This window comes from Herpailurus yagouaroundi, unplaced genomic scaffold, assembly GCF_014898765.1.
Source record: "Herpailurus yagouaroundi ecotype Mexico unplaced genomic scaffold, PumYag 192, whole genome shotgun sequence".
Lineage (NCBI taxonomy): Eukaryota > Metazoa > Chordata > Mammalia > Carnivora > Felidae > Herpailurus > Herpailurus yagouaroundi.
This window is the reverse complement of record NW_024412423.1, coordinates 19,693,718-19,706,842: the sequence shown is the minus strand read 5'-3', so window position 1 is coordinate 19,706,842 and position 13,125 is coordinate 19,693,718. Positions and strand designations below refer to the sequence as shown.

At 38.7% G+C, this 13,125-nt stretch overlaps 2 protein-coding genes across 5 annotated transcripts in view; one reads left to right on the top strand and one right to left on the bottom strand.

Moving 5' to 3' along the window:
- The window catches only part of RAD50 (RAD50 double strand break repair protein), a 97,137-nt gene extending 95,944 nt beyond the window's left edge, over nucleotides 1-1,193 (bottom strand). For 3 of the 4 annotated variants that reach the window (XM_040444426.1, XM_040444425.1, XM_040444427.1), the window contains exon 1: nucleotides 755-1,193. In XM_040444426.1, coding sequence (XP_040300360.1) covers nucleotides 755-883 — 129 coding nt within the window. In that variant the 5' untranslated portion in view covers nucleotides 884-1,193. The remainder of the gene's footprint in view (nucleotides 1-754) is intronic. The other variant, XM_040444428.1, reaches the window with a different exon arrangement.
- A 9,265-nt stretch (nucleotides 1,194-10,458) lies between these two features.
- On the top strand, nucleotides 10,459-12,471 carry IL5 (interleukin 5). The gene is made up of 4 exons (XM_040444431.1): nucleotides 10,459-10,655; nucleotides 10,858-10,890; nucleotides 11,763-11,891; nucleotides 11,986-12,471. The coding sequence occupies exons 1-4, from the start codon at nucleotides 10,512-10,514 to the stop codon at nucleotides 12,082-12,084; spliced, it is 405 nt and encodes a 134-aa protein (XP_040300365.1). The 5' UTR covers nucleotides 10,459-10,511; the 3' UTR covers nucleotides 12,085-12,471.
- Nucleotides 12,472-13,125: the final 654 nt, after the last annotated feature.

Here is a 13,125-nt window from a genome sequence, read left to right as displayed (position 1 = left end):
CCTCTTTCTGTATGCTTTTTAGTCTTCTCTGTTAGAATGCCCTGCTTTTTCTCAAGCCACCCTTACAGGCTGTACTTTTCCCCCATAATTGTATGTCACTCCAGGGTCCATCTCAAATTTCTAAATACTCTCTGGGCCTTAAAAAGTCAAAGTACATGCTCCAATTTTTTATTTTGACTAGGTAAGGGCATCCTAACAACATAGTTTTTCAACTAAACTAGGCCTCACGGTATTGGTTTCATTTTATCATTTCCCATTTATTATGCTTAGACTTCAGTCTATACTTAGAAACTCTTCTCAGAAAGCCCTATGTTTATCATATTTTATAACTTGTGTAGGAAATTCTATAATGGATCAACTGTCAGGAAGTGAATAGTATGTTTGGGGAGCAAGGGGAGTGTTAAAAAAAAAAAAAATCAACGCAGACAAAAAGGCTTCATGTAAGAATGTAAGGTCGCTGAGCGCTCCCGGTCTTCTGGGACTCTCAAATAAACCTTGTCCACCCGAGCCTGGATACCCTTACGAGACTGAGTCAGGTCCCCTCCTAAGGTCGCTGGGGCCAGAAGGCCACACCAGGCCACGCCCAGCGGCAGGAGCTCCACCCAGAGGCCCAAGCCTTTCCTCGGGCACCAAGAGCGGAGCCCCAGGGACGCCTGGCCTCTGGTCCTTATTGTTCTGAGCTCTCCAAACACCTTATCCTCCAGATTCTCAAGAAGTAGCGACCCGTAAACTGAAGGCGCTACTGAGAACTTACCGTCTTCCCCGCCCCATTGGGTCCAACCAAAATTGTGAGGGGGCTGAAAAAAGTGATAATTTGCTTATCTTTGTCCTCTATTCCAAAACTCCGCACACCCAGAATGCTCATCTTTTCAATCCGGGACATGTCTGCAAATGTTTCTTTTCTCAACACCAATCGCCTAGAGCCCCGGCGCACCAGGATTTAGCGGTGCCGCGGCCGCAGAGCGAGCGATGGGCCGTGAGGACTCGCGAGTCTCCCGGCCGGGAGGCTCCACGTAGGAGCGAAGGCTCCGGCTGAACTCGTCCTCCCACACCGGCTTCTTTCCCCCCTGACAAGCGAGAGCGGAGGTGGGGGCCGGGCCGGGGCTAGGCGCGGCAGACACACACCACAGACCCAGGGACCCCCTACTACCGCGCACTCACAGATTCCCGCCGCGGCCGCCCCGCGCATCACGTGGGCCGCCACGACCAGCGTGCATTTACGCCGCAGGCCAGGGGCATGCCGGGAAGTCAGAGCCTCGCGGTGCGTGCGCAGCTCTGGTTTCCGGAAGTAGTTCCGGTCGAGTGGTTGGCATACCCGGGTTTCTGGCCTGTGGGTGCGTAATGCCGAATTTTGATGGGTTCCGGGTAGCCTTGAGAAGCTGTAACCCTGAGGACGACGAACACTTGTGATAAACGGTGGTTATCAGAATGTGATCGCGGGACGCCTGGAATGGGAAGGAGTGCGGTGTCCTCTAATGTCGAAACCATTTTCCAATAATATTAACACATTATTTGCTTTTTTCATGATCTTTCGCGCCTTAATATACGTGACGTGTGGTGACGCCATCGCAGTGATGGGTGATAGAATGTGTGATTGTATAGTATTATGTTTAAAAAAAACCCTCAATTTTAATTTCCAATTAGGTATTGATAATTCTCACATGTAAAACCTTTTTGGGGTCCTCAGTAATTTTTAAGAGTGTAGAGAGGTGTTGTAGACCAAAAGCCGAATGATGTTACAAAACTACAAAACGGTATGCAAATATGATGTGAAAGAAATCCACTCCTGTAAGTACGGACAGAAAAATAGACACCTTTATAAGAGATTGAGTTATGCAAGATGCTGTACCATAGTGCCATTAGTTAACAATACTATATTGTATAACAACACTATAAAATTTGCTGAGAGGGTAGATCTTGTGATCAGTGTTCTTATCACACAAAAGTTAACAATAAGGAGGGTGGGAGGAAACTTTTGGAGGTAATGGATATACCATTAGCATTGGTTATGGTGATGGTTTCACTGGTGTATACTTATCTCCAAAGTCATCAAGTTGTATAAAGTATGTACACCTTATTGTATGTTAAATTTTAATTTTTGTATGATAAAAAAAGTTCAAAATAAGGGAAAGAAATTACTCAAAAATGAGTGTTGCTTTTTGGAACCCAAGTTAATGGAGGGATATCCTATGCAAGGGCCTATAGGAAAAATTACAGAAATTGCAAAACAATAATGGAAGACATTAACAGAACAAAAACGTTGGATTATTGAACTAGAAAAATGTAGGAAATGCCCTCCAATCACACAATCCCAAGACAATCATTACAGAACTTAATACATAAACTAAAAAATTCACATGAAAGGATGCAAGTGAGGAAATCCAGTAAGAAGTCTCTTGCTGTACTAAGAAACATGAAAGCCTTAGTTATCATAATACATATTTTAAGTTACTAATGGAACACAACAGATTGAAATTATACAGTAATGCTTTATGTAACTAAATGTAATTTTAAAGATGAATAAAGATTAGAGCCTATTTTTACAGTCAGTTTATTTAAGCAAAATTTACATACACTAAAATTCTTCTTTTTCCAGAGTACAGTTCTATGACTTTTGAAAAAAGTAAATAGTTGTGTAACCACCAAGACCATTTTTTTCCCCACTATCACCATTTGTATTGCTTGGATATTTGAATATCAGTAGGAAGAAAAAAGCAAACCTGTATCTTATTTTACTTATCACTCTGTAAGTTTCAGGTGATGAAGATCTTTTTTTTCAGGCAGCAATAAAAGTAAAGCCCCAACATGTAATTACCCCACTTTTATTTATTTTTTATTTTTTAAAAATATTTTTTATTTTTAAGCAATTTCTACACTACACATGGGGTTCAAATTCACAATTCAGTAAGATCAAGGGTCACCTGCTCCACTGACTGAGTCAGCCAGGTGCCCCACCGCCACTTTTAAAGGAAAATTTTATGACTCAAAGTAACATAGGAAATTAGCAATGATTGGCAATGAAATTACCAGGAATTAACAGCAATAAAATTACCAGACTTTATATGTCTCCTGCTGTGATCTTTTTTTTTTTTTGAAGTATTGCTAATACACTGTTACATTAGTTCAGGTGTACAACATAGTGATTCAACAAATTTATACTATATGCTATGCTCACCACAAGTGTAGCTACCATCTGTTGCCATACAACCCTAATACATTATTGACTATATTCCACTTTGATCTTAGCACAAAGTACCCAACATGATCTCACATGCAGTTTGGTTTAAAAAAAATTAACTTGAGGGACGTCTGGATAGCTCAATCTGTTGAGCATCTGACTGTTGATCTCAGCTCAGGTCTGGATCTCAGGGCTTGATCTCAGGGCAGGTCTTGATCTCAGGGTCTTGAGTTCAAGCCCCGCGTTGGTCTCTGTGCTGGGCATGAAGCCTACTTGAAAAAAAAAAAATAATTTTAATCTAATCACATCTTTAGATTTAACTTCCAATTCACAGGAATTAAGGATTAAGCTAGTAATACCACAAGGATGGAAAAGGGAAATATGGAAGATGCAGTGTGTTAAAAGACACTGGCCCAGGAACTCAGATCAATGTCATTAAAACAAGGACTGCTGGGGCTCCTGGGTGGCTCAGTTGGTTAAGCGTCCGACTTTGGCTCAGGTCATGATCTCATGCTTCGGGAGTTCAAGCCCCACAGCAGGCTTGGTGCTGACAGCTGGGGGTCTTGAGCCTGCTTCAGACCTTCTCTCTCTCTCTCTCTCTCTCTCTCTCTCTCTCTCTCTCTCTCTCTCTGCCCCTCCCCCACTCATGCTCTGTCTCACTCTAAAATAAATAAACATTAAAGAAATTAGAAAAAAAAAAGGACTGCTATAGATTGTAAAAGACTTAAAAAAAAAAAAAAAAAGCAACACATGGTCCTGGGTTGGATTATGGTTAGCACACAGAGATGTGAAGAGAATTTGGGGAATACATAGGGAAATTTGAATGTAGTCTGGAACTTAAATACCAAGTTTTTATTATTGTTCATTTCATTATATTAAATGTGAAAGTATCTTGCTATGTAAGAAAACGATTCTTTTTTGAGGTGCATATGGGAGTTAATAATGGAGTGTGTTGCTTCCTGTAGTTTACTTAAAAATACTTCAGGAAAAAATAGCAAGCTGAAGAAATTGATAGGACAAAGTATCTAGATTCCATTACAAAAAAATTCAACTTTGTAACAGTAGGAAACTATAAAACTAAGAAAACAATCCTAAGAAAGGGGTGGAAACGGTTTGCAATAAAAAAGATTAATCTCTAAAATGAAAATAACTGAAAAGGCAAAACAGTCAAGTTCTTATTTCTCAGTAAATTATTACTGGAAAATGTTTTATTTTGCTTGTATCATAATTGATGAGATGAAAAATAAAATGATTATGAGATACTATTTTATACTTATTAGTGAATCTCTTTCCTTATAGTACTTTCTGACATAAATTCTTTTTCTGCTATTGATATTTTGATACATTAGCTTTCTTTTGATTAGTGTTTCCCCAAGTATATCTCTCTATCCCTCATTTTTCAACCTTTAATGTCATTTTGCATGAAGTATGTCTCCTGAAAATAGCTGATAGATGATTTTTAGTATAATTTTATACTATCTGCCTTTTAATAGATGAGTTTAATCTATTTTCAATTACTGTGATTACTGAAAAATTTGGATATATTTCTCATACCTCTTTCTGTGCTTTTTCTTTGCTTCTTTTTCTCCTTTCCTGGTTTCTGGATTGATTGAGCTTTTTTTATGCTCTTGTTCTTATTCTACTGGCTTGGAAGCTGTACATTCTATTCCTGTTCTTTAAGTGGTTACTCTTAAATTTTTCACATACCTATTTTGAAATCTAAAGTTAATATCTCTAGGGGGCGCCTGGGTGGTGCAGTCTGTTAAGTGTCTGACTCTTGATTTCAGCTCAGGTCATGATCTCATGGTTTGTGAGTTCAAGTCCCACACTGGGCTCCACACTGACAGTGCTGACCCTGTTTGGTATTCTCTCTCTCACTTCCCCTCCCCCGCTTCCTCCTTCTTTCTCACTCTCTTTCTCTCTCTTTCTTTCTCTATAAATAAATAAATAAATAAATAAATAAATAAATAAATAAACCGTAACGTTAAGATCTTTAGAAAACTTCTAAACAGTACAAGAACAGTGAAATGCACCGACTGATCACTCCATCTCCCACATTATCATTGTTTAGTATTTTTATTCCTCATTGTCTTGAAATCCCATAAATAAGTTATTTTTAACAAGCATTATTTATTTAGGTTTACCAACATATTTATCAATCTGTTTGATTACCCCCTCTTCTTGCATCACACCTTTCATGGAGGTTCATTTTGCTCATTACATCAACAAAACTATTAAACTCTATCAAGGAAAGAAATCTATCCCACAGTGCTGATATCAGGATTAAACAACGTTATTTTTGTGAAAGTGCTTTGTCAGTTATAAAACACTAAAAATACAAGGGATTTATTTTTGTGCATTGATTATTTTCACAGGAGTGATCTCATGAAATGTAACATGAGCTATAAAAATGGTCACACAAGTTTCTTATGACAAGGAAATATTTTTTAAAATTATACACAGAGCTTTCTAGTAGCATTGTTTTTAGTCATGGAAGACTAGAAACGATCCAATGGGGAAGTAAACTGTAGATATCAATTTCATCTATTAGCAGGTAACCTTGAAGATAAGTAGATACATGAAAGGGAGGTATCAATAAGCAAAAAAGATAAACACAAGTGGCACATATTCATTGATTACAACTTTGTAAAGCTATCTATGTATCAGTAAAGATTGGAAGAGGTCATCAAAATACTGAGAATTGCTATATTGATGAAGTTCTGTGTTTCTCTTCCTATAATGTTATTTATTCAATAAAAGAATTATTTTAAAGATATGCTTCAGGATTGAAAGCATGGAGGTTAGAATATGGTCAAAAAAAAAAAAAAGAGAGATGCTATCATTTCACATTTAGTCACCACAAAAAATGTGTGGCATCATGCCCAGTTGATTGATTAGAATCAGTTCATAGAAAAATCATTTGACCTTAAATGACTACACAGTTAGTAAAAAACCACAATTACCAGGTTTTTTTAAAAAAAGCAGGTTGCCAATTTGGAAACCACTAATAGAGATAAAGATTTTACGGCAAAAATTTGGATGTTACCCATGAATACAACTTTTCAACACTATTCAAAGTCCTTTTACATAATTACTGATAATTCTTAAAAATTCCAAGCACTGGTTGCTTATTTTCTATTCTTCTAAAATAATGTGGGTTTTTTTAAAATGCCATAGTCATTCACATTGACGTGATGTCTATAGCAGAGCCTTAAAGTTTTGCTTTTTTTCCCCTAGGAGTCTGCTCATTTTGTCAGAGCCCATTATGTCAGAGTCCCAGCCTCAGAGAATGGACTCCTTGAATTTCCATAATATTCCTGTTAATTTGTTCAACTAACACCACCACGTGCCTGCTTCTTCATTCAGTTTTTTTTTTTTTTTGAGTGTCTACAATAATAGGCTAATCCTTGAGGGCATAGAGATCAATTAAATAAAATCTTTATCCTCAAGGAGCTCACAGTCCAGTAAAAAGGTCCCAAGTGCACATTTATAGGATGCAAAGTATTTTTAATAATAATAGAAAAAATCATTAACTTTTTTCAACTTGCAATGTTATTTTTTTAAATGTTTATTTTTGAGAGAGAGAAAGGGAGAGAGAGAGAGAGGGAGAGAGTAAGCAGGGGAGGGACAGCAAGAGAGGGAGACACAGAATCCAAAGCAGGCTCCAGGCTCTGAGCTGTCAGCACAGAGCCTGAAGTGGGGCTCCAACTCATGAACCTTAAGATCATGACCTGACCCAAAGTCGGACACTTAACTGAGCCACCCAAGCACCCATGCAATGTTATTTTTAATAAACTTTTTATTTTAAATAGTGTTGGACTTGCAGAAAAGTTGCAGCAATGTTATGTAGAGTTCCTGTGCACCCTGCACCCAGTTTTCTCTATTGTGCACATTACTATAGTACATTTGTCATAACTGAGGAACCAACACTGGCACCTTACTAGATTCCACTGTTTTTTGGAGTTTCCTTAGTTTTACCTACTGTCCTTTTTCTGTTCCTGGATTTCACCCAGGATACCACATTACATTTAGTCACCATGGTTGGACTTCTTTGACTCCTGTGACAGTTTCTCAGACATTGCTTCTTTTTGATGACCTTGACAATTTTAAGGAGCATTGGTCAGGTATTTTCCATTTCAATTTGGATATGTATGATGTTTTCCTCACAGTTACATAGAGGTTATGGGATTTGAGGAGGAAGACCAGAGATAAAATGCCCTTCTCATCACATCACATTAAGGGTAGATTCTATTAACGTGACTTATCACTAACGTTGACCCTGGTCACCTGGTTGAGGTTTACCAGGTTTCTCCATTTCAAAGTTACTCTTCTTATAATCTCCTTCCCATAATATATTCTTTAAAATGAAGTCACCATGTGTCCCACACTTCAGGGGGACTATGCTCCACTTCTGTGAAGGTGGAATATCAACAAAAATTACTTGGAGCTCTCCTCCTGCACAGAACATTAAAATAATTAACTTTTGTAGGGAGTTCTACATTAATAAAGGTCTTTCAAACACATTATTTTATAATCTTTGCTATGAGAGAGTTTGAAGTCAGGTTTGGGACATCAACGTCACTGAGGAAAAATTAATGCCTTGTGACAGCATTTTAAGAAATATAATTTTGTACACCCATGCTCATGGTAGCATTATTTACAACAGCCAAGAGATGGAAGCAACCCACATATCCATAGTCTACATATGTGTGTGTGTGTGTGTGTGTGTGTGTGTGTGTGTGTATAATGATAAATTTATACAATGGAATATTACTCTGCTCTAAAAAAGGAAGGAGATTCTGTCAAATGCCACAATGTGGAAGAATCTTGACAATAGTATGTTAAGTGAAATAAGCCAGTCACAAAAAAGACAAATGCCATATTATTCCCCTTATATGAGTTATCTAGAATAGTCTAATTAGTAAAGATACAAAATAAAAGAATGGTTTCCAGGAGCTGGGGAGAGAGGAAATGGGGACCTGTTGTTTAACGGGTGTAGAGTTTCAGTTTTGCAAGATAAAAGGTGTTTTGAAGATGGACTGCACAACATTGTGAATGTCCTTAACACTAATGAATTGTACACGTAATCTTGGGTAAGATGTTAAATTTTATGCTATGTATATTTTACCATAATACAATATTTGTAGGAGAAATATTATTTTGAATAGGAGAATTTTTTTTTCAATGTTTATTCATCTATTTGGGACAGAGAGAGACAGAGCATGAACGGGGGAGGGGCAGAGAGAGAGGGAGACACAGAATCGGAAACAGGCTCCAGGCTCTGAGCCATCAGCCCAGAGCCCGACGCGGGGCTCGAACTCCCGGACCGCGAGATCGCGACCTGGCTGAAGTTGACGCTCAACCGACTGTGCCACCCAGGTGCCCCAAGGAGAATTTTTTTAATAACAAGCCCTCCAACTAGACCCACAGTTATACTGTAAATCAGAGGTTGCACAGTGGTACTCTATACAGTTTTTTTATTTTTTAAATGTGTATTTATTTTTGAGAGAGAGAGTGCATGCAAGCAGAGGAGGGGCAGAGAGGGAGGGACAGAGGATCCAAAGTAGGCTCTGCACTGACAGCAGTGAGCCTGATGTGGGGCTTGAATCAGGAACTGTGAGATCATGATCTGAGCCAAAGTCAGACGCTCAAACAACTGAGCCACCCAGGTGCCCCTTAATGTTTGTTTGTTTGTTTGTTTGTTTGTTTGTTTGTTTGTTTTGAAGGGGGGGTAGAGAGAGAGAGAGAGAGAGGATGAGTGGGGGAGGATCAGAGAGAAAGAGGAAGAGAGAGAATCCCAAGCAGGCTCCATACTCAGCGCAGAGCCCGACACAGGACTGGATTTCATGACCGTGGGACCATGACCTGAGCCAAATTCAAGAGTCAGACACTTAACTGACTGAGTCACCCAGGTGCCCCTCAATACAGATTTTTAAAATATGAACTGCCAGCGCTTAAAAAGCAACAGGTTATAGGGGCGCCTGGGTGGCTCAGTCGGTTAAGCGTCCGGCTTCGGCTCAGGTCACGTTCTCGCGGTATGTGAGTTCGAGCCCCGCGTCGGGCTCTGTGCTGACAGCTCAGAGCCTGGAGCCTGTTTCCGATTCTGTGTCTCCCTCTCTCTCTGACCCTCCCCCGTTCATGCTCTGTCTCTCTCTGTCTCAAAAATAAATAAACGTTAAAAAAATTTTTAAAAAAAGCAATAGGTTATAAATAATAATTAGGGTTTCTGACTTCTTAAAAAAATGGAATGAACTAGCAACAGTCCAAGGGTGTTGCATGGCAACCATCAGTTGAAGCTGAGTAGACCTGCTGCCTTTAGAAAGGTCCTGCATGCTGCAGTTTACTGTAGCCTCACCACCTTTGTTGTGTTACACCTTGTGCATTTCACTAATTTGCACAGCCAGTTAGTGATTTGGGTGGGGTGAAGCCTACTTCTAGCTACAGGGAAAGCCAATCAGTATATCCATATCCCTAACCACAGTTCAAGGGTGAACCTGTGATCCTTTGTCACAAGGAAGCTGAATTCTAGGACTTTTGATTGAGCAGTCAGAAAGGCACAGTTTGGTTTCTCCTGATGCTCAGGAACAGGATACATACAGATCCAGGAGATTTGACATCATCTTGGGACCACAGTGGGAGAGCTGCCCAAGAAGGGAGCCAATGAAAGATCACAGAGGCAAGCTAGATATAAAGGAGCCTCTACCCTGGACCATTTGGTTGTATGATCTAATAAATTCCCTTTTAGGTTCAACCAGTTTGGGTTAGGTTTTTGGTCTCTGGCAACAGAAAGGATCCTAACTTAGACTCCAGTGAACCTGAACCTGCTAAGTTTTGACAGTCTCAGCTCTGATTACCATTTTTCCACCAGTGTTTTGAGTTCCTTTTAAGACAGACCAGTCTAGTAACAATGGTGATGGAATTTAGTCAACCTGAAAAACATATTCCCAATATTTATCCATTTTGGCATTAAACTCAATAGTGTACATTATACCTTTTTTTACACACATCTTTTAAGAGGAAATTCAATCTTCTGATTTTAAGAAATGCAAATGTGGGGCAATGATGTATCACCCAAAGATTTTCTTTGTAATAGAAATGTTTTTAAAGGGGGAAAATAGGGATTTTTATTATTATTAAAAGATAAAAGTAAAATTATTTTTAAGAAACAAGGCATTGGAAACATTTAGTTTCATGATATGCCATTGTTAGGCATTCCCTATCTGATTGTTAGAAATTATTCATTTCCTCAAAGATAGAGAATAAATTGCTTGAGGATGCAATCTTGTACTATGCACTTTCTTTGCCCAAAGCAAACACTGAGCATTTGAGAGCCATGAGAATGCTTCTGCATTTGAGTTTGCTAGCTCTTGGGGCTGCCTATGTTTCTGCCATTGCTGTACAAAGTCCCATGAATAGGCTGGTGGCAGAGACCTTGGCACTGCTCTCCACTCATCGAACTCTACTGATAGGCGACGGGGTAATTTTCTTTTTGATTCCTACGGTCTTTAAAATGCATGGGTAATCATTTGTGTTGGCTAACTTCTAAAGACCTGTTATTAATAATGAAATTATGACTGTTGGTAATATATCATTGGTAACCATGTTACTGGCAAGCATTTTATTACAAGTTATGAACCTGGTAATATGTTAAAAGTGAATGTATTTCCTTTCCTTTTCAGAACCTGATGATTCCTACTCCTGAACATAACAATGTAAGTTAAATTATGATTTGATAAAACGATTGCATGACTAAGTTTCCTATTGTAACTATAAAGCATTAGTTATCGTTGGAACAGTTTAATTTTATCTATTTTGTTTTTATGTGTGTGGATGCCAATGTATGTGCTTATGAACATTAGGAATGGCATTAGGAATGACTCTACAATATTAAATAGAATCCATTAAGCAATTGGATCAGGTCGTTTTTGATGTTGTCAGTTCCCCATCTCAAAGAGCCTCATGTCAGGCGTTCTTACCAGAAGAATTCCACATTGACTGAGAGGTGCCTCCTCGTCTCCATTCACTTCTGACTATCTTTTGCTTTCCTTACTTCTATGTCTTTCTGAGAAAACTAGCCAACTTAAGGTTATATTTTTAGAATTATGGTCGGTAGACATTAAAATATACACTGACTGTCCTATATCAATAGTCATTTCCACATATTTAAACGATTTTAACTCTAATAAAATTGTATGCATTTGAAATATGTCATGGTCATAATGAAATGTTAAACATGTGATATCATTACTCTAAACAGAATAAAATTACTGGCTAGAGCTATCAAAGGAAATTTTGATGTGAGCTCAGTAATGTAGCTGCATTATATACTTCATAAGCACTTTATTTTTGGTGAAGTGTTTAATTTATATCATTTGTAACCCTCCTCAGAAATTACATAAACTTCTTTTACGTATGAAAATTATAGCTCTGTATGAGGTGGTTTCCTGGAAAAGGAACAAGTGAAAAATAAACGTGTGGGAGAAGGGAACTCATGTAAACCCCACGCAACAAAGCCTAACTTTTTTGGACCGAATTTTTATACCTTGTTTTGGTTATTTATACTTTTAAAATCTCCCTCATTTAGCACCAACTGTGCATTGAAGAAGTCTTCCAGGGTATAGACACATTAAAGAATCACACTGTACCGGGGGATGCTGTGGAAAAGCTTTTCCGAAACTTGTCTTTAATAAAAGAACACATAGACCGCCAAAAAGTAAGTTAAAGATTTAAGTATATTTGTCTGGCTATGCCTGTTTTTAAAAGAATTGACAGTTTCCTACAATACCCATTGTCTGTTCTTTTCACAGAAAAAGTGTGGAGGAGAAAGATGGAGAGTAAAAAAGTTCCTAGACTACCTGCAAGTGTTTCTTGGTGTAATAAACACTGAGTGGACAATGGAAAGTTGAGATGAAACTGGCTTATTGCAGTGAAAGATTCTGGAGGAGAAGAAGAATGTTATTTTTTGCAATGAGAATGAGGCCCAACCAAGGGTCAGTGTAATTAAACTTCAGATGCAAAGCAATTTTTCAGGCATACTGCTACTTTGCTGCCTCACATAGGCAGAAAGGATAAAAATAAAATATTTGAGATATATTTCAGATATCAGAATCATCGAAGTCTTTTCCTCCAGTGTGCTCCAGGCAAAATAAATATGTACTTCAATCTTATTTAACACAACATTCTGTAAAATGTCTATTAACTTAATATTTATGTATGAAATGATTGAGAATTTCATAAATCAATATTTATTTTAGGTTGGGCTATGTTCCAATAAAGCAAAAATAAACAACTGATTCAATTTGTTTCTGGTCTCTGTCCTACTCTTGAAGTGGGCGCAATCTGTATGGAAACATGCTGCGTGTGGAGGGACAGTCTGCATCTGTGTTGGTTGAGCATTCCCATCTCCCTGATGATGGAAGTTGTGGGTTTGCTAAGCATACCACAGGTGGAAGAGATCCAGCAGGTCATGTGGGCATGTGAGCAGCGGGGACATAGGCTTGGGCTGAGCATGGTTTCCTTGCCATGTTACACTAGAACCTAGGATGGTGCAGGTTAAATGGTATGTGATGAATGAATGAATGAATGAATGAATAGACCTTCAGCCATAAAATTAAAATGACTTCCAAGGATTTCCCTGGGAGGAGGGTAGTGTAAAAATCTGTAACTACATTTATTCCCAGCTGGTGAGAATTTGGTGGACCAATCCCATTGCCCGTTTAGGGAAAGAGGGAGAAACCCTCTTGATGGAACCCAGAGCACTGTGGCCTGGGAGAGGTCTTCTTCATCTGACCTGGCATAACAAAAGGGGGCGAGATGCTGGGAGGCAGTTATATTCAGAGGACTGGGTTCTAGAAGGGCCCGCCATCCTGGATTCCCGAGGGTAGAGCAACAGCAGTCCAGTCTGCCTGCTTACGACTGTCAGTACCATAACCAAAGGTACTTCTGCT